The sequence below is a fragment of the Mercenaria mercenaria genome, chromosome 4 (genome assembly GCF_021730395.1).
Source record: "Mercenaria mercenaria strain notata chromosome 4, MADL_Memer_1, whole genome shotgun sequence".
NCBI classification, from domain to species: Eukaryota; Metazoa; Mollusca; class Bivalvia; order Venerida; family Veneridae; genus Mercenaria; species Mercenaria mercenaria.
The window spans coordinates 76997345-77023418 of record NC_069364.1 but is presented as its reverse complement, the minus strand read 5'-3'; the positions used below and the strand labels follow the sequence as shown (position 1 = coordinate 77023418).

At 36.1% G+C, this 26074-nt stretch overlaps 1 protein-coding gene across 2 annotated transcripts; it reads right to left on the bottom strand.

Annotated features, from left to right (window-relative positions):
- Positions 1 to 4304: 4304 nt before the first annotated feature.
- LOC123552204 (coiled-coil domain-containing protein 174-like) lies at positions 4305 to 26052 on the bottom strand. Of its 2 annotated transcripts, none has more exons than XM_045341683.2 (12): positions 25923 to 26052; positions 20807 to 20917; positions 20064 to 20164; positions 19360 to 19421; positions 18590 to 18767; positions 16288 to 16386; positions 15416 to 15466; positions 13114 to 13256; positions 11109 to 11203; positions 9136 to 9259; positions 8293 to 8427; positions 4305 to 5273 (listed from the first exon to the last, which is right to left on the bottom strand). In XM_045341683.2, the coding sequence occupies exons 1-12, from the start codon at positions 25965 to 25967 to the stop codon at positions 4420 to 4422; spliced, it is 1998 nt and encodes a 665-aa protein (XP_045197618.2). In that variant the 5' UTR covers positions 25968 to 26052; the 3' UTR covers positions 4305 to 4419. The 2 variants fall into 2 exon arrangements, with proteins under 2 accessions (XP_045197618.2, XP_045197619.2); XM_045341684.2 differs by having other exon boundaries at positions 8293 to 8424.
- Between the last annotated feature and the right edge of the window lie 22 nt (positions 26053 to 26074).

Sequence of the window (26074 nt, the reverse complement as noted above, 5' to 3'; positions counted from 1 at the left end):
ACTGAATAGAACTAAACTTATTACAAAATCTGTTTTCAAATCTGACCACTTCATGTATTAAAACTAAAATACATTTGTACATGTTGCTATTTTCAGCATACATAAAAGTAGTGCAATGTGCGACAATGTTTTTTCTATGTATGGTGTACCAAACTGCCTAAAATTGTAAGACAAGTCTCAGACTTAATGTGAACAAGATTTGGCAACAATCCAAAATTCGTTTCAAGGATTGTGCAAGTTTAAGAAAGGTTTAATTTATTATACTGGAACTGATGTACTTACACGCTGCTATTCTCACGGAAAATTTGGTGGAATTGGAATTTTCGGCACTTTCTGCGGTAACTACTGAAAATACTTAACGTAACTTTCTCACACATAAGTAATTGTATATTTATAAATTATATAAACAATAGAAATATTTGCTTTATCACGATATATGCAAATATTTTTAGACAATCTTGAGACATTGGGTCACAGTATTTCCGCATACTGGTCCGGGACAAGTTAGATCTGTATAGTGATTCCTTATTAGATGTTTCATGCGTCGTAGACTAACCAATTTTGATCTATCGGTGTTTTATACAATATGAGAATTTATGCAGGATGTTTTTAAAAATACAGTGAGAATAAATCGCAGAAAAATTGTACAGCCAAATATGTTAGGAGGTAATACAATTTGTATACAATTGTAGATAACTACGAAACAAACAAAATGCAATCGGTTGAACTTTTCGCGAGAAAACCTGGATTAAAATCAGAAATATCTCAAAAGTAAATTTTTTTGTATCTTGGTTCTTCGTTAAAGAATAACATTTTTTCACACTTTCATAGATTTAATTTAAACTGATAATAAATGTGTATTGCAATTCCGGCATAGTAATGGAGACTGGCTTTACATTACTGCGGTGTTGACAGCGGAAGCAGCGGTCCAGTACTAAAACTGTCTACGAAACCAAGGATAACGAGTTCTTCATATGAAAATAACGAACATTGGAATGAGTGTCCAGTATACACCTGAAAATAATAGACTTGCTATTTGTCGAGTGCACACTTGTTTTCTATCGTCATTAATATAAAGTAGACTTTGAAATATTCGTACATAATCTCAAAATAAAATGGAAGTACATGTATATAATAAAAGGGTCATTACAACAGGAGCCTGATCTGAGATGTATTGCGCGCCTCATTTGATCCTGTCTTGACAAAATCGACGAAAGCCCGATACATCCAAGATCAATCTAATGTTGCTATTGTTTACTAAACTTAAATGTATGAAACAATTGTATAAAAAAAATTTTTTTAAATTTTTGTTTAGAAAGGCATACGTATTTATAATGTTTTAATCATACTGTGCACATGAAGAGACATAAATAAACTATTTGAATTGAACTGAATTGTATTTAAAATGTATGCTTCATGTACAAGAAAGAAACTGAAATAAAATAACAAGTCATGCTGTCAATAAATCTACCCTTTGAAATAAGCATATTTAATGTTTGTGAAAAGAATTACATTATCATCAAAAATGTTTATTTTCAATACAATATACTTCAATTGCCTTGAAAACAACTGAGATTAAAGTCAAAGATGGTGGACATTTGCTTTAGGAAAGTTCAAAAAGCTTTACCTTTTTTTGGAGCGGACATAAACGCAGACATATATTCTCTTATAACTATAGTTATGTAATCCATCAGATGAAAAGAATTGTGTTATATTTTTGAAAAAGAAAAAAAAGTAGGGAAACATAAAAGTGATTTGTTTAAGATGCCACATTTTCTACATCATCTTCATAAACCTTTGTCAGAATGATTTTTTTCTATTACATCTGGGTCAAATTTGAAACTTTCACCAGGTCTCAAACAGAAAAATATTAATTGCCGATATTAAACGCATTCAATTTGTATGATACACATTTTGTTAGGTATGTCTGCTAGGTTAGGTATGACAGTGTGATTATGCAAAAAGAATGTTTAGCTAAGGAGGTAGAACTACTTTTAAGCACTATTTCTTAGGCTGATTTTTGAAACTCTGTACAAGATTATATGTTAGCATTGGGGCAGATACTCCCCCAACCCCCTACCCGCCCCCCAAAAAAATCAAGATGTTGAAAAAGCCTTCCAAAACATATTCAAAAAGTCTGGCCGATCACCGACTAAAAGGTATATATCGGTCAGGTGACATCTTTTAGACGTCAGTCCCATGATGTATGTCGTCACGTTTAAAAGTTCTTTTTTTAAAGTTCCCTTTTGACGATATTTTTTATTTTACTGAGGCTAAAGAACAAATTCATATCCTTTACATAATAACTATATGTGTAGAATGCATATGTAATAAAAATATTATTAGATTTGTATTGAGAAATATGCATTCGTTCTTATGCATTCCTAGTCGCGCAATATTTCCGTTGCAGAACTCCTGCATATTTCTCAATACAAATCAAATAGCTTATCAGTATTTATATCCCGTTTTCAAATGCAGTAAATTTTGACCTACTGACCTCAAAATCAATAGGGGTCATCTGCTGGTCATGACCAACCTCCCTATTAACTTTCATGAACCTAGGCCCAAGCATTCTTGAGTTATCATCCGGAAACCGTTAAACTGTTCTGGGTCACTGTGACCTTGACCTTTAACCTAAAAATCAATAGGGGTCATCTGCTGGTCATGACCAACCACCCTATTAACTTTCATGAGCCTAGGCCCAAGTGTTCTCGAGTTATCATTCGGAAACTGTTTAACTGTTCTGGGTCACTGTGACCTTGACCTTTGACCTACGACCTCAAAATCTATAGGGGTCATCTGCTGGTCATGACCAACCATCTTATCAACTTTCGTGAGCCTAGGCCCAAGCGTTCTCGAGTTATCATCCGGAAACCGTTTAACTGTTCTGGGTCACTGACCTTGACCTTTGACCTACTGACCTCAAAATTTGAGTCAATAGGGGTCATCTGCTGGTTATGACCAAACCCCCTATTAACTTTCATGATCCTAGGCCCAAGCGTTCTTGAGTTATCGTCTGGAAATTGTTTAACTGTTCTGGGTCACTGTGACCTTGACAACTGACTTACTGACCTCAAAATCAATAGGGGTCATCTGCTGGTCATGACCAACCATCCTATCAACTTTCATGAGCCTAGGCCCAAGCGTTCTTGAGTTATCATCCGGAAACCGTTTAACTATTCTGGGTCACTGTGACCTTGACATTTGACCTACTGATCTCAAAATCAATAGGGGTCATCTGCTCGTCATCATCAACCACCGCATCAACTTTCATGAGCCTAGGCCCAAGTGTTCTTGAGTTATTATCCGGAAACTGTTCTGAGTCACTTTGACCTACTGACCTCAAAATGAATTGGGGTCATCTGCTGGTTATGACCAACCATCCTATCAACTTTCATGATCCTAGGCCCAAGCGTTCTTGAGTTATCATACCGACAGACAGACAGACAGACCGACATCTGCAAAACAATATACCCCTCCTTCTTCGAAGAGGGGCATAAAAATAACATTAGCACGAGTTATTTCCCAACAAACATGTAAAGCAGAAATTTAGGCATGTGGTTAAAGCATATTAAAATATTAAATGGATATTTAGTTAAAGTGTATATTAAATCATTTAACATAGTAAGAAACAATTAAACTAAATATAGCATGGTTTAAATGAGAAAGGCAAACACATATACAATGTAATGCCTGACACATTTATAAAGCCTGGAAGCAAAAACCTGTAAGAATGCTGTCATGCACAACTTGTTACCAAAGCAACCACCTCTTCCTACAGGTGGAAGTAACATATCTAGGACACAGTATGGGTCCAGGAGCCATATACACTTAAATTTATTACAATGATAATGTTTTCTGAGAAAAAAATGCCAAAAAGTCATTTTGAAATTTGTTTTGCCCCTGTGACAGTGAGCCATCCTAGTCACAGCGGCAAAAAACTTTTAATATCGTCTTGAGAAAATAAAATTAATTACAAAAAAGGAAAATAATTCTGGGAGTATTCAAATTAGAACTGTGGTTCTTTCATTTGGTAATTCCACCTATAGTTGTGTCAAGTTTCATTGGTTTTAGAGTTATAGTCCGGACAGATGACAGACAGAGGGAGAAACAGATGGGCACTCAGTCAAACATACTGCACTATAAAATATCTCTTCCATTTTTGCAGCATGGATAATAAGAGTCTGCTAAAATTTGTGCGATGAACTTAAATAAGTGGCTCACTTCACTTAGATAACATGGTATTGCCTGTAAAATTAGACTTTGCAGTTTGCAGTTTTATAAAGATGAATTCAAAATATAGCTTATTTTTGCAACATTTTAAATTTCCACACCACTCATTGAAATATAGAATTAAAACATTTATTGTAATTATTTTGATGACATTGTTGTTTGGTAACTTCTTCATTGTAATCAGTTCTAACCATTTTCACTGTCCATCAGCCTTGTGTCTATAATGTCAAGTTTAGGCACAAACTTTTTCCTATTTTTCTCTTCAGTTTGATTTGATGTATACTGTTCTTCTTGATTAGTATGTACAGGTCCAGTGGCTGCACTTGATTTTGTTTCACCTGAAGTCAAAGTGTTCCCTTGTACAGATGAACTGTATGAGATATTAGTAAAACTAGAACCTTGAGAAGGACTGATACTCGGAAAAGAGTTATCTGTAAGAGGCTGATGGTAATTTGGAGGAGGAATATGAGCATAATTTGGAGGAGGAATACTGAAATTTGGGGGTGGGACATTCAAATTTAGAGGGGGAACAATAAAATTATTTGTGGATGGAAGCTGATAATTTGAAGGTTGGATATCAGAATTGGGAAGTGGAATATTAGCAACTGGAACAGTTGCATTTAAACTGGATGGCTGTGAAAGAATATTATCGCCTGGGCTGCTGAGTCTGGGTGGCAGACTGTCTGTATTAGCTATGTCAGATGATACTGTAGAATTATCACTTTCTCCTTTGCACACAACAGAACTGTCTTTGTCTTTTTGCAAAACAACTTTTGAATGTGTAATTCCAGAGGCTTCTAGGTCAATATCTTTTCTTATCTCACTCAGCTGTTTTTCAACCACTGATGCCATATCACTTTCCTGTTCAGTATTTCTTGATGACCTCCAACTCTTTGTTTCATTTTGATTGATTGTGTTTCCTTTTTTAGAATTATATTTACTGGAAGGTGTATCATAGTAGAAAGAAGGCGGGGCAAACTCCTCCTCCCTCTCTGCTCTCTGCTTCTCTAGCCACGCCTGCTCTGACCTCTCCATGGTTACTGGAATTGATATAACAACAGTGATGAATGCAATATAACTGAGTATGTCTTAGAGTTATAAGTATTTAATGCATTTTGTAGTCATCCTGAAGAAATCAAGCACATGCAATTAAAAAAGCTGAAAACAAACTCTACAAATTCAGTTTAAGTTAATTACTGATTTACATTGAAAATAACAACAATGTTATCTCAAGATTAAAGCTGATGAAGTTAGTTTTAAAACCTTCAAGAAAAGACTTTTCTTATCTAACTGCATGTTATTATTCTAGCAAAAGAAAGTATAATTTGAAATGAGAATAAACAAGAGCTGGCTGAAGAGAAAGAGAGAGCTTGTCTATTTCAATGTTGATAATGAAATGGGGCAAATCTGAGGAAACTAGAGCTCTCACTGGAGTCATTAATAACCAGCTGCAGAGGAAACAAAACATTTCATGTGTGAAGTTTCTGAACTGTAAAGACTGTAAAATTCAAATAAGTAACGAAAATTGGGGGGGTTTAACAGAGGTGTGGACACGGATGTGGATGCGGACAGTGATGTCCAGGTAAGCAGGATCCCTCTCCTTATACAACATATAGTAGAGCTTAAAATAACTTGTACATAATTGCCATAACATAATGAATAGAGCAATAGCATTAGCAAAAATCCAGTTTTTTTTCCATTTTTCAAAAAAATAAAATAAAAGAGACAACAAAATGAGAGAGCCATGTTGGCACTGAATTGCTCACCTGACCTTGACTGTTTGACCTTGACTATATGTCATGACAACTATATCAATGGAGGTAACAGTTGCATTTAGTATGAAACGAGATGCAGAGGAAAAGTTTCATGAAGACAGATCCATTCAAAAATGTGATTTCTAATGTTAACCTTTTACTACTATTAAACCTTGTAATGTACATTTTATATTAAGGCGACTCAGTTTGGCAACTACCACTGTTTGAATAAAGACAAAGGCAAGACATGTCAATTAAGTGTGACAATAAGTTTTCTACAGGGTAAACAATATTTTTCTTTGAGTTAGATCAGTTTTTACCCCAAGATAGTTAAGTTTAGATGTAGGCCTAGATTTTCTTAAAAGTTCCATTTAGATCAAATAAAACTAGAAATTGCTTTTGTAAAAAAGCATATGTCTCCCCCAATGCAAAGTCCTATAGGCAAGAAGTCAATAGGGGTCAGGAGCGAAAGTCAAAGAGACACTGATGGTTGGCTGCAATAGGGATCATCTACTTGGCATGTCCAGTCATCCCGCTAAATTTCAACACTATTGGCCTAGTGGTTCTCAAGTCCCTGTTCAGGCTCCTGTGACCTTGACCTTTGATCAAGTGACCTCAAAATAAATAGGGGTCATCTACTCTGCATGTCCAATAATCCTATTAAGTTTCAACATTCTAGGTCAAGTGGTTCTCAAGTTATTCTCCAGAAATGATTTACATGACCAGGCCCCTGTGACCTTGACCTTAAATAGACTGACCCCAAAATCAATAGGGATCATCTACTCTGCATGTTCAATCATCCTATGAAGTTTCAACATTCTGGGTCAAGTGGTTCTCAAGTTATTGATCGGAAATTGTTTTCCATGTTCAGGCTCCTGTGACCTTGACCTTTAACAGAGTGACCCCAAAATCGATAGGGGTCATCTACTCTGCATGTTCAATCATCCTATGAAGTTTCAACATTCTGGATCAAGAGGTTCTGGTTATTGATCGGAAATGGTTTTCAATGTTCAGGCCCTTTGTGACCTTGACCTTTAATGGAGTGACTCCAAAATCAATAGGGGTCATCTACTTTGCATGTACAATCATCCTATGAAGTTTCAACATTCTGGGTCAAGTGGTACTCAAGTTAGTGAAGGGAAATGGTTTTCAATGTTCAGGCCCCTGTGACCTTGACCTTTGATGGAGTGACCCCAAAAACAATAGGGGTCATCTACTCTACATGACCAATCATCCTATGAAGTTTCAACATTCTGGGTCAAGTGGTTCTCTAGTTATTGATCGGAAATGGTTTTCAATGTTCAGGCCCCTGTGACCTTGACCTTTGACGGAGTGACCCCAAAATCGGTAGGGGTCATCTGCTCTTCATGACCAATCATCCTATTAAGTTTCAACATTCTGGGTCAAGTGGTTCTCTAGTTATTGATCGGAAATGGTTTTCAATGTTCAGGCCCCTGTGACCTTGACCTTTGATGGAGTGACCCCAAAAACAATAGGGGTCGTCTACTCCAGCAGCCCTACAACCCTATGAAGTTTGAAGGTTCTAGGTCAAATGGTTCTCCAGTTATTGCTCGGAAATGAAGTGTGACGTACGGACGGACGGACAAGGCAAAAACAATATGTCTCCCCCAGAGGGGGGGGAGACATAAATATGTTCTCCTGAGTGATAAGAAAGTTATTATCAGAGCCAGGGACCTAGCTTTTGATCCTCAAACTTTATCTCAATTTTATAAACACAAACATTCTGACCATGTTTCATGTAGATCAAGCAGAAAATATGTCCTGAATTGTATCTAAGCAAGGTTTTTCAATTATTTCACCTAACAACCTAGTTTTGTTTCCCCAGATGACTCATGTTTTCCGAGATGACTTAGTTTCATAAATCAAGTTGAAAATCTGGCCTCTACAGTGTTAAACAAGTTTTCTATGATTTGGTCTAGTGGCCTAGTTTCTGATCCCAGATACTCCAATTTTGAACATGTCCTATATTTCATAAAGAAAAATATTCTGACCAAGTTTCATTGTGATCTGGTAAAATATGTGGCCTTTAGAGTGTGAAAAATGTTGTTTCTATTATCTGACCTAGTTTTTTATGCCAGAATACCAAGTAAATTCGTAAAAGATTTTTTGAGGCTAACATTCTGTACAAAGCTTCCTTTACATTGGGCCCTCTAGAGTGTTAACAGACAAACTTTTGATGAGGGGACAAAGACAGACAAGGCCGATAACAATAGCTCACCTTGAGCACCTTCTGCTCATCTGAGCCGAAACAGGGAAAACAGTATATACATATACAACAACTTACGATGCTTTCCTTTATCCCAATCTCTTGTAGACTGTACAGTAGCTCTCCAGGAATCATCACGAGTTAGTAGTTCAGGTTCTTTCTTCAGCTCTTCTGTAAGCTTTGGTCCTATCTCTTCACCTGAGCTGCCATCTTCTAGACAGAAAAATTAAAAGCTCTGAATAGTGCTTTGCAAACTCCTCCCAAGTGCCTGCTTATACAGTAATATATGTGTACATACTGTATAAATTTAGTCTACATATACATCCAAGACAAAATAGTCTAGTTACCTAGCTGGTAATAAGCATCAGCCAGCAACCACTACTCATAAACGTAACATTTTGCATTTCATATAAATGAACATATAACATATGTAATGATAAACCTTGCATTTAAGAACTGTAATTCTTTCTACTGTTTGATCTGTGTTTTTCAGAAACTAGATGTTTCCTCCTCTTTAGAAATAAAATGAAACCTTACATCTAGATTTTGTATAATAAAACAGAAAAAACTGGTTAGAAGGACCAAACAGTAGTCCTTCCTCAGTCACATCTCTAAATGAAAATACTAATGGTATTAAGCAATGGAACATAATACATCAAAGAAAAAACAACTTATATTCTTATTATACAAATCAATCAAGCCTGTGTAAATTATAGGTATTTAATAAAAGGAATGTTAGAGAAGCATTCTGCCAAGTGGAAATAAATAGTTTTTCATTACACCATTTACTTGTGTAAATCTTGTTACTTGTGTAAAGTACACTTAATGATTAATCTTTTGCCTTTACACATGCAACTACATGTGATACGATTTTACAGATGAAACAGCTAAAATGCTATCCCCTTAAGTGACAAATCCTACCTTCCTGGGGTTCAGGCAGTCCCAATTTTTCTCTCTTTCTCTGTTTGACCTTGGCCAATCTTGCAGCAAGGGCAGCTTTCCTCTTCTCCTTAATTCGCTCACTCTTTGATCTCTCATCTTTTGTCTAGTAACAAGAGAGACTTCAGTCAACATCAAAAACTGTATCATTCAACAATTTTATTTATCAAAGTTAATTTATAGTCACTTCTGTTTACCCATATGGGCAACCCTTTGTCTTCTTTAGATTTTTGAGAAACAAATTGCAATTTTTGCATGCTAGTTGTAAAACAAAACAGAAAAATGTTAGCAATTTTATCAGTCGACTGCTTTTCGTTCCTTTACTTTGGGTATAGTGTTGCTTTTCAACAGCATTTCAATTATAGGGGGGTCTACAATGGTGGGCAGTTGACCTAACCAGCGTTCCTCGATTCTGTACCAGTAATAACCTGCCCCCTCAAGTAACTGCCAACTTCCCCATATTAATCGAAGGTGTAGGACAAATGATTTCAGACACAATGTATTTCATTAACTGTCATAGAGAACATATTCCTCACCCAGGGATCAAACCTATGACCCTGTGATTCATAGATCTGCACTCTTCCTATTCAGCTATGCAGGCAGACATTACCAGGGGAAACAAGTACTAAAACTTTTGTGATTACAGCATCAGCAGCGGCTACAGTTAAAGAATTATCACTCAAGGTAAACCGTGCAAGGGGATAACCAAAATACTAAAGTTATCAATGCTTTCAAACAATCTAAACAAGAAAAACAGTCAAGGGCCATACACTGATACTCAAGCAAGCAGTGTCTCACTGTAGGTAATAGAGATTCCTCTCTCGAGATCAACGATATTTCTCGCATCAATATTGATGCAGTGGACAAGGTGCCAGGGGTCTGCTGCTCTGTCCAGAGGTGGTAAGTTCAAGTCCCTTTAGTGTCATGATCATTCCACATCACAATTACTACTTTTCCCAATGAACAGACTGAACATGAGCTGTTTGCAAAACACATATCCCCTGCATGATGGCCTGTCAGAGGCATCTGGATATGTAATTATACATGTTTGACCAAATTTCATAAAAAGCACAACAGGGATCATCTAATGACTATAGGCAACCATCCTATGAAGACTGACAGTCAACAGGCTCAAAGTACCTGATAAGAAACTGCTTTCAATCTCAAGGTCACTGTGACCTTAACCCTTGATAACAACAGGACTCAGCTCTTGACAAAAGGGAATAATTCTGTGAAATTTCAAAGACTAAAAGAGCTTCAGATATTAATCTGAAACTGTTTACAATCTCAAATATACTGTGATCTTGGCCTTTGACCTATTGACCTCTAAACATTATAGGTTATCTGTTTACCACAGGCAATAATTCTATGTAGTGTAAATGCATTAGGCACAAGTGTTCTTTAGTTGATGAATGGAAACTGTTTTCAGTCTTCAGGTGAAGGTGGCCTTGACCTTTGACCTACTGATACCCGAAACAACAGGGGTCATCTACTAACCAAAGGGCATCACCCTTTGACAGTAGCTGAAAGTGTTCTTTAGTAACCGAGTGGAAACAGTTTTCAGTCTCAAGGTCACTGTGACCTTGACCTACGGACGGTGACAGACAGACCTACAAAACATCTTCTGACCATCATCCTAATATCAAGTTGGCTTCTCTAGGACAAAGCTTTCTTTGGTTATTGAACAAGTACTGTTTTCAGGGTCAAGTTCAATGTGACTTTCACCCACTAACCCCCAAAGCATACACGTTTTCTACTGACTACAGGCAATAATCATTATAAAGTTTAGCCTTTGTGAGACCAAGCATTCTCTAGTTATTGACTGGAAACCAAATGGTCTATCAACAGATAGACAATGAGTAAGATGATATACCCACCATCCGTCATAATCAAATAAACTTAAAAATAGCAATAAACAGCTAAGATAGAAAATAAAATGAAAGCATGGGCTATACCTCCTGTCTGAGTTTGTTGAGTTGTTCCATCTGTTCTTGTCTCACTGATTCTTCCTTGTCAAACTTGTAAAACCCGACACCATGAGTTCGAATCTCTGAAATGGTAACACATACAGTAAACCTCGCTTACAAGGAACAGCTTGGGACCACTAAAATTTGTTCCTTATAACCGAGGTTCCTTATATCCGTATAGCGAACTAGTTCCTTGTAACCGAGGTATGTAAAGATCACAATTTGTATAGCGAACACTATTTGACTGATGTTTGAAAAGGGCCATGTGTTCAAACTCTGGGCCGACCATGAATCTTTATGTGAGAAAGTTGCGAATCTAGTACCGGTCCTTTCCTGGACAGATGGTAAGTTAGACTGCCTGCATGTGTATGACTGAAATAGTGTTGGAACACGGCGTTAAACCTTAACTAAGCCAATATGTACGTCTGTAAAAAATGACCGTAATTTTGTTTATTTTTTGACGGTTATTTCTATCTTCTTTTTTAAAGAGTGCTACATTTGATTATGGCTATAAGAAATGTTGCAGTTACTCCCCTTACCTTCCTTGACTGCATGCTATATGTGAAGAGGCATCAATACTAACATAAAATAAATGTTCAAATTTTTATTTTACATACACTGGACAACGGCACCATATATTAAAGTGTAAATTATACCTATAGTTTTGCTATTGTCCATTTTAGCACCTGCTATATTTTTTACAATTAGAAATTTGGTAAACTGGACTGCCATTGTTAATCATGTGTAATCAGCACATTTATTTAGGGTATTTCCATCGTGACGAAACTAGACTAATAATGAACAATATTAAAATCCAAGGTTTGGTGAATGTGACCATAACCGTTGCTGATTTTTCGTTTACTATTGTTAACATGAAATACCTCATAGATGTACCTCCTAGTACTTGGTAAATGTTAATGATCATATTACATATTTTCTTTTTATCATATCCGTGAATTAACAAACTAAAGATCATAGAAATGAAATAATTGTGTTTATGCATGTACATGAAAGCACGTGAAAGTGCCAACATTACTCTGACGTCATCAACAATTCACCTGTTTATTCTGGTTTTCAATAATTTTCATTCTTTATGTCTGTTCCCTATAACCAAGGGGTTTACTATTGAATTTCGTACTTTGGGACTGGAAAAAGTGTTCCTTATAACCGAGTGTTCCTTATAACGGAGTTCCCTACAACCGAGGATTTTTACATTGAATAAAGAAGGAATTAGATCGGGGAATTGAAAACTGTTCCTTATAACCGAGTGTTCCTTATATCCGAGTGCCTTATAAGTGAGGTTTACTGTACTTAACAGGACACATATTGTAAAATCAGATATTTTGGCAAGACCATAATTTCGCAAAATTTATTAATGGACTAATAAAAGAAAGCTAAATTATTGTATACTAGTAAACCCAAAATTTTTCTCAAAAGAAAAATGAAATTATAATTAACATTTAGGTTTCAGCACTGAGCTAGTAATTAGGTTTTCTGAAATAAAAATTAAAAGTCCATGAATTTAGTGAAAATTAATCAATCGCAAGTAATTCTGCTTTACAGTTTTTAACATGTATGGCTTTTAAAGTTAGAAATAGAAGCTTTTTTACTTAATTTGCCAAGATAAAAGAAAGTTTACTTGAAATGTTTTATGACTTAAGACAGTATCTGAGAAAAATCTCTAGACTTTGCTGGACAGATGTTGTTGCTTAACAGAGAACAGGTTACTGAAAAACTACTGATTTGGAAGCATTTGCCCATGCATGGAGGTATTGCAGAAGATGTGTTGTAAACAAAGGTCATAATATCTAAAGAAGTTACTGTAACAAGATTTGGGATTCCAGTGACACACTTAAATACTTAAACTGAATATTTTCATAGGAATTTGATATCTGGGAACAGCAGTTCAAAAATTTAACTGTATATTGTATAAACACTTCCTAAAGTGTACCAACTGGTTTAGATTATACATAAACAGTTTTAGTTTGATTACCATTGTGTTGTACGTCAGCATAATGTATGGGTCCTTCTTTCTCCTCTTGCATTTTCTCCATTTCTTCTTTTTCCCATTTCTGTCTCTCCATCTCCCGCCTCATATCAGCTGACATTAAGTTTGGAATATCCTCACTCTTATCCCTTTATAATGACAAGAGGGCCATGATGGCCCTATATCGCTCACCTGTTATCATTGCACTTAAGGACAAGTCTTCAAGGTCAAAAGATCATAATAGAAATCAATCAAAAGAATTATGAGAAAATATAGTTGAAATTTTCTTTAAGTAACTTTAAAAACAAGATTTGAAAACGTTTTGTAGAGGTCCACATGTCAAATATCTAAGCTCTTCTGGTTTATTTTTTGAAAATTTTGAAGATTTTTCTATGTACAATCAAGTAACCCCATGGGGCAGGGTCAATTTGACCCCAGGGGTCATGATTTGAATAAACTTTGTAAAAGTCTAATAGGCAATGCTACATGTCAAATATCTAAGATCTAGGCCTTCTGGTTTATTTTTAGAATTTTTTTTAAAGATTTTCCTATGTAAAATCAAGTGACCCCTAGGGCGGAGTCAATTTTGACCCCGGGGGACAAGGTTTGAATAAATTTTGTAGAGGTCCACTAGGTAATGCTACATGTCAAATATCTAGTCTCTAGGCCTTCTAGTTTATTTTTAGAAATTTTTTGAAGATTTTCCTATGTAAAATCAAGTGACCCCTGGGGCGGGGTCAATTTTGACCCAGGGGGTCATAATATGAACAAATTTTGTAGAGGTCCACTAGGTAATGCTACATGTGAAATATCTAAGCTCTAGGCCTTCTGGTTTATTTTTAGAAAACTTTTGAAGATTTTCCAATGTAAAGTCAAGTGACCCCTAGGGCGGGGTCAATTTTGACCCCCGGGTCATGATTTGAACAACTTAATAGAGGTCCACTAGGCAATGCTACATGTCAAATATCTAAGCTCTAGGTCATCTGGTTTTTGAGAAGAAGATTTTTTAAATATTTTCCTATGTAAAATCAAGTGACCCCTGGGGCGGGGTCAATTTTGACCCCGGGGGCCATGATTTGAACAAATTTTGTAGAGGTCAACTAGGCAATGCTACATGTCAAATATCTAAGCTCTAGGCCTTCTGGTTTATTTTTAGAAATTTTTTGAAGATTTTCCTATGTAAAATCAAGTGACCCCTGGGGCGGGGTCAATTTTGACCCCGGGGTCATGATTTGAACAATTTTAGTAGAGGTCCACTAGGCAATGCTACATGTCAAATATCTAAGCTCTAAGGCTTCTGGTTTTTGAGAAGAAGATTTTTTAAGATTTTCTTATGTAAAATCAAGTGACCCCTGGGGCGGGGTCAATTTTGACCCCGGGGTCATGATTTGAACAAACTTGGTAGAGGTCCACTAGGCAATGCTTCACACCAAATATCTAAGCTCTAGGGCTTCTGGTTTTTGAGAAGAAGATTTTTAAAGTTTTTCCTTTCGGTTGCCATGGCAACCAGTGTTCTACATGGAATTCAATTCTTTGAATAATTTTGAAAGGGGGCCAGCCAAGGAACATCCCTGTGAAGTTTCATCAAAATTGGCCTGTTGGTTTAGGAGGAGATGTTGTTTAAAGGAAAGTGTGGACGGACGTACAACGGACGGACGCCGGACGGTGAGCGATCACAATACCTCACCCTGAGTACTTTGTGCTCAGGTGAGCTAATAAAAGCCAGATGCCAGACTGCATGTGGTAAAAGCATATTTCTCAAAGAGAAAAATCCTGTTTTAATGGAACATAGTTATGGCATGTAAGACTGGACTTGATGCTTGCCATTTAGTTCCTTGAAACAGTTTTCAAGATACATTTTGTACATGTTAGATGCTTGGTACTGATACTTTCCTCTAAGCTATACTGAAGTCTACTCATCATTATAGATGCATCATTATTGATGAAACCTTTTCATGTAGTCTGGACACAAGTTACCACAACATTAGAAGAAAACATGTAAGCTCTCTAACTAAACCATCAAATTTAAGTACTCTGATCTCAAAATTTTAGTACATGACAATTTTAATGTTTATTAGCTTCATTAGATACTATACTGCCAAAAACTGTAGTAATGATTCATTAATATGGAAAAATAAAATATTCCTTTGTAGTATTTCAAATCTATAATAACCAGGGAAGATACAGTGCCTGACTTATTTTTCAGTTCAGTGTTTTACACATGCAGGAGTATTAAAAAAACATAGGCTATGATAGCTCTTCCTCTTTTTATTTCATTGCTAGAATAAGTTATCAAAATATATTCTACCTTAACTCCTGGAAGTCTTTGTGCCCCTTTTGTGCTTTTTCATCTATTTTCCTGAAAAAAACATAGTGCATCAATTTTCTTAATTCTTCCAAAAATATTCTGCACTTCAGTGGGTGCTTCAGAAAGTTCTGACACTGGTTTTACTATAAGAAAACAATTAACTGTAGAGACATCAACCAAACCCATCTCCCTCCTTGCGTTTCATGACTGCACTCCACCATTTCAGTAACTTAACAATTCAGGTGGTTAACAACAGGAGGAACTACATTTGCTTGGCCACACTACCTTTTAACTTGTTTAAGTCTTCATTCTTTGATTTTTTTTGCATGAAACCTTATATTTGCTTTTCTCAAAATACATTATAGCTATAATTTACTACATTCCTTTTCTGTTTCCAACTGAAAAACAAGATATAGTGCCCTCACTTACTGTTACTGTAAGGGAAGTACTTGTTGACAACGCAAGAATAAGTCTTCATAGTACCTTGGGTTGGGGTGGGGGGTGGGGGATGGGGGGAGAATTGCAATACAGAAAATCATCATAAAAAACACACACACAAAATAATAGAAAAAAAGAGTATAAAACTTTTTTCTTTTTCTTTCTTTAAATACAAAATAAAAACACCAGGTGCAGAACTTCACATGCTGAATAACATTCTTGCAGTTTCACGAATCTAGGTCCATTTTTTTTTTTTTTTGAAATATGTGTGGTACAAACATTTGCATATTTTTGACTAAGTCAAGGGTCTCAGTTCTTGCTGAGTAAAATCCAAAATAAAACCCCTGATGCACAGTATTTCACCAACATTAAATATAAAACTTAAACAACCTTTCTTTCAGCTGAAATGCAGCAGTACTATGATTACAGTATACCTTTTCTTCTTCTGAAGAGTTTCATCCTGTCTCTGTACATCAGGTAAATCCTTCCTCAGACAACGTCTTGATCGGCCAAATGCATCCACATAGTCAACCCTGTACCAGACAAGTATATTAGGGGATTTTATCATTTCAACAATTAGTGTCAAACATGTACTAAAGACTACCACAAAATAAAAAAACACAACTATACATGTAAAACCAGTTTAAAAAGGCCGCCATTCTCAATTCTAAACAATATATCTTCACCTGTTAAGGGAGATGCCACTTTTCTCATATCTAAATGATATCTTTACAGACAGGCTTAACTGTAATGTTGGCATTCGGAAGTTCAGATGTCCCAGGTGCATCTTATAAATTAATAAAAAATTATTTTGCCTAAAAATAATTACTTTTATTTTTTCCCGAAATTTATAGCTATCTCGTTGCTAGGTGTGTTAGCTATAAACTATCGTCGTTGTCAAGTAATCCAGTTTTCTAGTTCCTTGTCTAAACATAACAGATTAATGATAAACGCCTATTCGTCAGGGAACCACTCGAGCGTTATATTAAATCGAGAGCACGTGCAATCTTCTCAGTTGAACTAAAGGTGTATTGGCTAGCGCTTCAGATCGATGTTAAATTGCCCACCCGCCACACCCCAGTAATAATAATAATAATAATAAAAATTGTTGTATACTACAATTCATTATATTTTGTATCTTTAATTCTGTTATGACAATCTGACTGTTTTGTGAAGTATTTATGTTGCAGATAATATGCTGCCATTGGGTGCCAACTCCGGAAGTGATCAGACTCCAGGTACTTTCCACAGACATTAATTGAACGGATTCCTGGACTACAAACAATTTGTGAAACAGACAAATCTAAAAGGATATCATTCTTCCGGACTGTTGCTTTATGAGAAATCAAAAGGACAATTTAGAATTAATACATGTATAATCTTTATTACTAAAATTCCAGTTAATCATTTCCATAATTATATACAATTATTTTTATGTCACTCCTATTTGTAAGGGCCTGGAAAAATTCTGTCGACCGTGGGGGCGATCGGGCGTGCTTTGGGACGTTTTGATGGTACGGATGTTACGGTGTATATTAAAGGTATTGCTCTAGTGCCTTGGCAATATCTGACTAGCCTTGCTTAAATGTATCATAGCCTTGCTGATGTCATAGCCTTGCTCATCATATAGTATTTGCCTCGCTTAGAATTACAGTACGTTGCCTTGCTCCATTGGTCCGCTAAATGTTCCTCATTACTTTGCAGGTAACGTCGAGTTATGGGGAATATTTAATTTACTGTGGTGTACTGTAGCCTTGCTCATTATAGTATTTGCCTTGCTTAGAAGTACAGTACGTTGCCTTGCTCCGCTAAATATTGTGGTGTACTGTAGCCTTGCTCGTTGCTTAGAATTACAGTATGTTGCCTTGCTCCGTTGGTCCGCTAAATATTGTTGTGTACTGTAGCCTTGCTCGTTGCTTAGAACCACAGTACGTTGCCTTGCTCCGTTGGTCCGCTAAATATTCCTCATTGCTTTGCAGGTAACGTCGAGTTTTGGGGGATGTTTAATTTACTGTGGTGTACTGTGGTATCCCTTGCGTCCGTGTGGCGCTGCTTGTTGCTCTACAGGTAACGTGGAGCAATGACGTGGTGCTTTACGAGTACGTCTGGTTTCCTCCCGGTCGACTGGTTTTTCAAATAGCTTTCATTGGAGTGGCCATACTCTGCCAAAATATTGATAATAACTTTTATATTGAAAGGAATATTTCATAGGTTGAATTAGCACTGTTTACAGTATCTTACGCGCCGGTAATTGAAATATGTGACTGTATTCATATCTGAAATGTACAAATAAACATGTAAAAATGTGAATGTTACTTGTCTTCTAGTTATAATTTCGGGTAATAAAATAAAATTACTTCCCATTAATAAATCTAATTCATTGAGACTGCTGATTAAAAAGGAAATGCATTGCTTGTTTTGTAGAGATACTGAAAGTTTAAAGCTTGAGTTTAGAAAATAAAGGTTTACAATGAATTCTGTATTTGCTTGGTTTAAGCATGTTTCATCCTGAGAAGACCGACAAAGAATGCCAGACTACAGGGAGTGTAAGTGTTTCAATGAACACAGAAAATATAAAGATGAAGCAGTGGCTTAAATGTTGCATCAGACAAGTTCTACTGTACATGTATATTCCACATTCATGAAGAACTTGTGTTAAATTCATGGCCAACCATTTAGTCTTACTCTATTCTATTAAAATTTGGTAACCTAACTTAATGACACAATAAATCTCACCATTCTTCCTCCTCAGATTCTGGAGGCAGAACTGGTTCAGCTAGCTGTCTTTGTTCTTCCTCTAACTCTCTTCTCTCCATCTCTTCTTTCTCTTTCCTCTCTTTCTCTCTTCTTTCCTCAAAATCATCAAGACTTTTTTTCTGGAAATCCACCAGATAAAGTCCACTGCCATCTTCCTCTGGAAACAAATAAAACATTTGAAAAAAAAAATTACACAACTCCTTATATATATATCGACAGTCAATAGTTTGGGCTATTAACCAGTCTATAGTTCAATACAAAATTTTGCTGGATTACAGTCAAATACTGAGGAAAAAAATTATGAAAATTTATTTCAAATGTCATTTAATAAAACACTTATTGGATGACTCACAGATCAATGGTTAAAACTAACGGCTCTCAGTTGTTCAGACCATCGGAAATAGTTCTGACTTTTGACAAGCAAGACATTCAGTAAGTGTATAATGTAGAGTAGGTAACAAAAAATTTCATCAATCATGCAAACAACAAAAAAGGTAACAGTATCGAAATGAATTATGAGTCACTGTAATGAAAATTTTTGAGTGGAAATGTTGGTATACAGAAACAAAAAGCAAATTTAAACAGATTGTTCAGTCTGCCTGGCTAGCTTATTATTTTGACAAAAAAATGAGACAAAAGAAGACTTTTAAGTGTCCTGTTTCCATAAGTACATGTACATGAAAAATATCATGTATACATAAAAAAAGGTATTTTACCAAACAAAAGTAAAATGAATACACTTTATTTACCAGAGATGTCTGTGCCACAAGTTATCTTTTCATAAAGCTTGGCTTTGTTCTCAAGGGCCTTTCTACAAATATAAAAGAAGCTGCTAAGTACATATTAAGATTAATCAAACTGATAATACTTTAGCAGACCCTGAATTTTTTTTAAGTTATTTAAGTTATAAATAATGAGTAAAACCAACCTAACTATTGCCTTTTTAATTCCAAACAGAAACCGCCTTGCTCTGAAGAACCATTCCTTTCGGATCTAATGTGCAGAGAATCTTAAACTGTGAATTAAATTACTGTGCTCTCCCCCCACCACTGGAAAATTTTGACTAGTATGTAAATTGTTTTAGCTCTCTCGAGAGCCAATTTAATAGACAAATTTGACTGTGACTGCACAAATTACTTCACATAGACTGTCTGTTAAAAATTTTCATCTTTTTACAGTTAAAATTCAGTATAACAATCCTTGCAGTGCAAGTAAAATTTGGCTATGCTCATGTACTAGCAAGTCTTAACAAACTTGACAAAGTCAAACAATTTCAGAAATATTTTTTGGATCTTCTACCACAGATATAAAATCTTGCATCAAGTGATTTTCTAACATTATCACTATGACTGGCATCTCTTTCAGTTTTGAAAATAGAAATTAAGAACACAATGAAACTTGAATATCTCTAGCACCTTAACTGACATCTTTAAAATAAACAGATCAATTTTACCTGGATCTCTCAAAAACATTTTCCTCTTCTAATTTCTCCTCATAGTCTTTTTCTGCTCTCTGTGTGACACCTGCATTCTTTTTACTGAACAGACTTGGCTTCTGAAAAGAAACAGGTAGAATCGAAGTCTTCAAATCAGATCACAGGCTCAAATTACATGTTCTTTGTCATAAGTAATGACAGTATTGCTATGGCACATTGTCCCCTACCTCTTACTGCTGAAGATAACTGACATGCTGTTGCAAACTGGCATTATATCAAACCCAACAAAGCAAACAAACTTATATTTTATCTCTGCTTCGTATAATTTCAAAATTACACCAAAAATAAGACATTCTTACTTGATACAGTTAATCATTTTACTCACCATTGATTTAATAGGCCTTTTTTTCTAATGTCACATAAACTCTCTAAGATAAGCTATCCTTATAGTTTTATAATCACATAAAATATATTAGATTGGATAAATGTTGTATCATCTTTCTAATGCTTGGTTTCTTACTGAACACTGTCCCTCGTGTAGGGAAAGCCCAGTCTTATACAGGCGGGCACGTAAGATCCTTATATTACTATAAGTGAAAATACAGCTTAACCTTTGAACTTATGTTTGTCATTTGCAACAATTTTCATTTAATCACATTATGACTGCTTTTATCCTGACAATTAATACAACACAAGTCTCATAAACCTAGTAAAATCCAGCAAATTTGAAGCATACAATCATCATTAGTCATTTCTGATACCTTATGTGAGGTTGAAGGTTTCCCTTTGATAAATCCAGTATTCTCACTCTGTAACTTCTGAGTTCTGAACTCCTCTTGCTTTCTGAAAAGCTCAGCCTTCAAATCTATCAGCTGTAATAAACATAAAACATGTGGGCTACCTCAAAGGCTGACGTGAAACATTCAAATATCTTAAAATTGTGTATTCAACTAATGTGAACCTTTCTTTTGATTTATGTAGCTTATCTCTGTATAGGGGATATAATTACATATTACAATATCAACTTACATAGTCTTTCTTTTATTGGAATCATGCTCCCACCTTTTGTATGTTCAAGTAAAGTAGTGTAATTTGTACTATAATCAACTTGCTGGGCGACTCAAGACAAGAGGTATGATAAGTGTTCTAGCAACTAGCAATACAGGGATCCAGGGTAGAACACAGTGATATATATAGAGAGAGATCTTGGCAGACCAATCAGTGAGTTGAAGAGAGGTACTAGTCTAACAATATGACTTCAGGTGAAGGAGGATGGATTGTAATATGCCCTACAATATTAAATCTACCTGGTAATAAAATGGCATTAACTGAGTAGTTAAAAAAAAAGGTTTTTCACTACAAAGATATTAAATCAATATAGTATTACAAGAGGGCCATGATGGCCCTATATCGCTCACCTGAGTACCAAGCAAAATTCTGACTGATGAAGCCCAAAGGACAGGAACAACAAAGGGAAGGGAAGAAATTAAAAATAAATCTAAGTCCTCAGAAAAAATATCTAAGTCCAAAGGACAGGAACAACAAAGGGAAGAAATTTAACCAAAAAGAAAAAAAAATTATTACAAGGTACAGATATGTCAAAATACACCTAAAAATTGGAGGTACCATCCATGTTGTACCACAGAAAGTGGTCTCGGTTTTTCCCTACGGCCAATAATAAAAAAGTTACTAAATAAGCTATTTATAGTAACATAAAAGGGAAGTAATAAAAAAAAAATTATTGTAAGTGAACAAAAGAAGGATCTGCCAAATAAAAACAAGAGCACTGCAATGCAACGCAAATGCAGAGCAATATACACACAAAACAAAGTCATATGACCTTTGACCCCTAAGTGTGACCTTGACCTTGAAGTGAGCCATCTGAAACATGTGCTCTGCATGTTGTTTCAAGACACAAGTTTGGTGCAAGTTTGGTTAAAATAAAATCACAAATGAAGCTGCTATTGTGCAGACAAGGTCAAAATAGCTAATTCTGGCCCTTTCAGGGGCCATAACTCTGGAACCCATTATGGGATCTGGCCGGTTCAAAAAAGGAACCGAGATCTTATGCTGACACAAGTTTTGTGCAAGTTTGTTTAAATTCAAATCATAAATGAAGCTGCTATTGTGCAGACAAGGTCAAAATAGCTAATTCTGGCCCTTTCAGGGGCCATAACTCTGGAACCCATTATGGGATCTGGCCGGTTCAAGAAAGGAACCGAGATCTTATGCTGACACAAGTTTTGTGCAAGTTTGATTAAATTCAAATCATAAATGAAGCTGCTATTGTGCAGACAAGGTCAAAATAGCTAATTCTGACCCTTTCAGGGGCCATAACTCTAGAACCCATTATGGGATCTGGCCGGTTCAAGAAAGGAACCGAGATCTTATGCTGACACAAGTTTTGTGCAAGTTTTATCAAATTCAAATCATAAATGAAGCTGCTATTGTGCAGACAAGGTCAAAATAGCTAATTCTGGCCCTTTCAGGGGCCATAACTCTGGAACCCATTATGGAATCTGACCAGTTCAAGAAAGGAACCAAGATCTTATGGTGATACAAGTTGTGTGCAAGTTTGGTTAAAATAAAATCATAAATGAAGCTGCTTTTGTGCAGACAAGGTCAAAATAGCTAATTCTGGCCCTTTCAGGGACCATAACTCTTGAACCCATTAAGGACTCTGGCCAGTTCAAGAAAGGAACCAAGATGTTATGGTGATACAAATTGTGTGCAAGTTTGGTAAAAATCAAATCATAAATAAAGCTGCTATTGTGCAGACAAGGTCAAAATAGCTAATTCTGGCCCTTTCAGGGGCCGTAACTCTGGAACCCATAATGGGACCTGACCAGTTCAAGAAAGGAACCAAGATCTTATGGTGATACAAGTTGTGTGCAAGTTTAGTTAAAATAAAATCATAAATGAAACCACTATCGTGCAGACAAGAAATTGTTGACGGACGGACGCACGCACAGACGATGGACGAGGGGTGATCACAAAAGCTCACCTTGTCACTATGTGACAGGTGAGCTAAAAATGATAAATCTACCGATAACAATAAGTCGCTCACCTGAAGAGGACCTTAACCATCTGACCCTTAAAGGGGCCAAGCACCCCAAATTGAACAAATTTATGAGAGGACCTTATAATTCATGCTACAGACCAAGTTTGATGGAGATCCATTAAGTGATTCATGAGAAGTAGTCATTAAAAGGTATTTTTACTTTTAGTCCTAGCAACTCCTAGCAGGGGCCACCTGCCCCCATTTGAACAAATTTGAGAGAGGACCTTATAATAATCCTTCATACAAAATCTAGTGAAAATCCATCCAGCCTTTCATTAGATGAAATTGTTTAACCCTTATCATGCTGGACATGATTTATTCTGCCTTTGCGATCAGTGTAAACCATGATCAACCTGCACATCCATGCAGTCTGATCATGATCTACACTGTTCGCCATCCAGTCAGTATCTTTTTGGTAAGCAACCCTTTTAACAGGTAATGGTACTGTCCAAATTGAAAGATGGACAATTTCACTATAAACATTTAGCAGGGTAAGGGTTAAAGCTATTTCTAGTTTCAGCTCTAGCAGCCCCTAAAAGGGGTCAAGTGTCACAAATTGAAAAATTTTGGTAAAGAGCCAAGTTAAGTTATAATAATGGTACAAATCAAGTTTGATGAAGATCCATCTAGCAGTTCATAAGAAGAAGTCTTTTGAAGGTATTTCTATTTTTAGTTCCAGTGGCCCCTAAAAGGGACCGTATAAGGTATAAATTTGGTAGAGGACCTTATAATGATGCTACAGACCAAGTTTAATTAAGATCCATCAAGCAGTTCATGAGAAGAAGTCTTTTAAAGGCATTTCTATTTTTAGTTCTAGTGGTCCCTAAAAGGGTCCAAGTGCTCCCATTTGTACAAAATTGGGAGAGGACCTTATAATAATGCCATAAACCAAGTTTAATGAAGATTCTTCTAGCGGTTCATGAGAAGAAGTTGTTAAAAGGTATTTCTAATATTGGCTCAAACGGCCCCTAAAAGGGACCAAATGCCCCCATTCGAACAAACCTAGGAGAGGACCCTATAATGATACTACAGACCAAGTTTGATGAAGATCCATTATGAGGTTCATGAGAAGAAGTCCTTTAAAGGCATTTCCATTTTTAGCCCTTAAAAGGGGATAAGTGCCCCCATTTGAACAAAATTGAGAGGACCTTATAATGATGCTACAGACCAAGTTTGAAGGAGATCCTTCCAGCGGTTCATGTGAAGAAGTGGTTAAAAGGTATTTCTGATTTTGGCTCTAGCGGCTCCTAAAAGGGGATAAGGGCCTCCATTTGAACAAATTTGAGAGAGGACATTATAATGATGCTACAGACCAAGTTTGACGAAGATCCTTCAAGTGGTTCATAAGAAGAAGTCTTTTAAAGGTAATTCTAATTTTGACTCTAGCGGCCCCTAAAAGGGAACAAGTGCCCCCATTTGAACAAATTTGGGAGAGGATATTTTAATAATGCTATAGACCAAGTTTGATGAAGATCCTGCAAGAGGTTCATAAGAAGAAGTCTTTGAAAGGCATTTCTATTTTTTAGTTCTAGTGGTCACTAAAAGGGGCAAAATGCCCCCATTTGAACAAAATTGGGAGTGTACCTTATAATGATGCTAAAAAATTCCCAATACCTATGACACAACCAAAGAAATGCACTAGTTTTGATAGGTTACATCTTATTTCTAACAGATCTGCCTATAAACTGTCTACCATAAATCTGTAATGGAATGAATTTGACCTGACAAAAGACTTCTTCGACCCACAAGTCACATCCTGCCCTAGTTCAACTAACAGGACATTTAGGGTCAGCATTATAAGTTTTGGATGGTTGCTGACCTCCACATCTTAGAGGGATATCATAGCAACTATAAAATACTGAATCTTGTTTAGCTTATGTTCTGTGTTGTCCCTTGTGTTTTAGGTCAATGCACATTAATGTGACACGCTGCAATACAACATGTGACAAAACACTGCAACATGGTGCACCACATTAATATTATGCTGTCATGTCATATTGTCATCCAAGGTATTGTGTGCACAATGTGTTGTGTTGCCTCTTTTCTCTTCTAGGTCGGTGTGCGACATGTGATTATAATGCCACACAATGCATGACTATGCGACAAGGTGCTCGACACAGGATACAATGGGTGACAGTGACAAGACATGACAACATTAACGTCACATGTTGCACCTTGTTATGTATTATTGTATTACATGTCGTGTGTTGTTTTGTCACCTGTCATATATGATATAAACACTATACATTTCATTTGCTGTATTTACATGTTCGTCATTACACTCTTCCAAAATAGTACAGCTGACAGTGGGGTTATCGATCACGTAACACGAAGAGGAGCCGTGTGTAAACTTTAGGGTGCATTGTTTAAAACAGTGACAAACTCGTGTTTTGACGTTTATTCACACAAACATCAATTGAATGGAAGGAAAAATGGATATTCTTTCCAGGTATCTTGAAATTTCACTAATATAATTATTTAAATGTTTTTTAATAGTTAAAAATTTATGTGATTTAAAAATTACCGCATAGAATTGTCGCGGGTTCACCACAGTAAAGGTCCTTCCTATGTTGTATGTGGAGGAGACATATTGACCTGTGCAAAAACTGTCAATAATGCGACTGCCATACAATTAGTTGGACTAACTGTGAAAGTGAATGCAGAAAACAGGACTTCTTAAATTGCCATAGATCTTGACTTGACACTTCTGGTCTTTGAAAAGAAATTATGGTACATTCTGAATGATAGCTTAGCTGCACTAACGTGTTAGTTTTTACTTATCAAAATAACCAGAAGAAAACATAACCATGACATACCGACGCTGAATCTACTTTAGATGAACCTGCATCAGATTTCTGCATTTTACGATTATTTTCCCAGAGCAAATGTCACAAAATTTTTATTCTTACGCTGAGCAGAAATTCGTACCAAATCTAATTTTTTAACTGAAACATTTTCCAGTAAAACA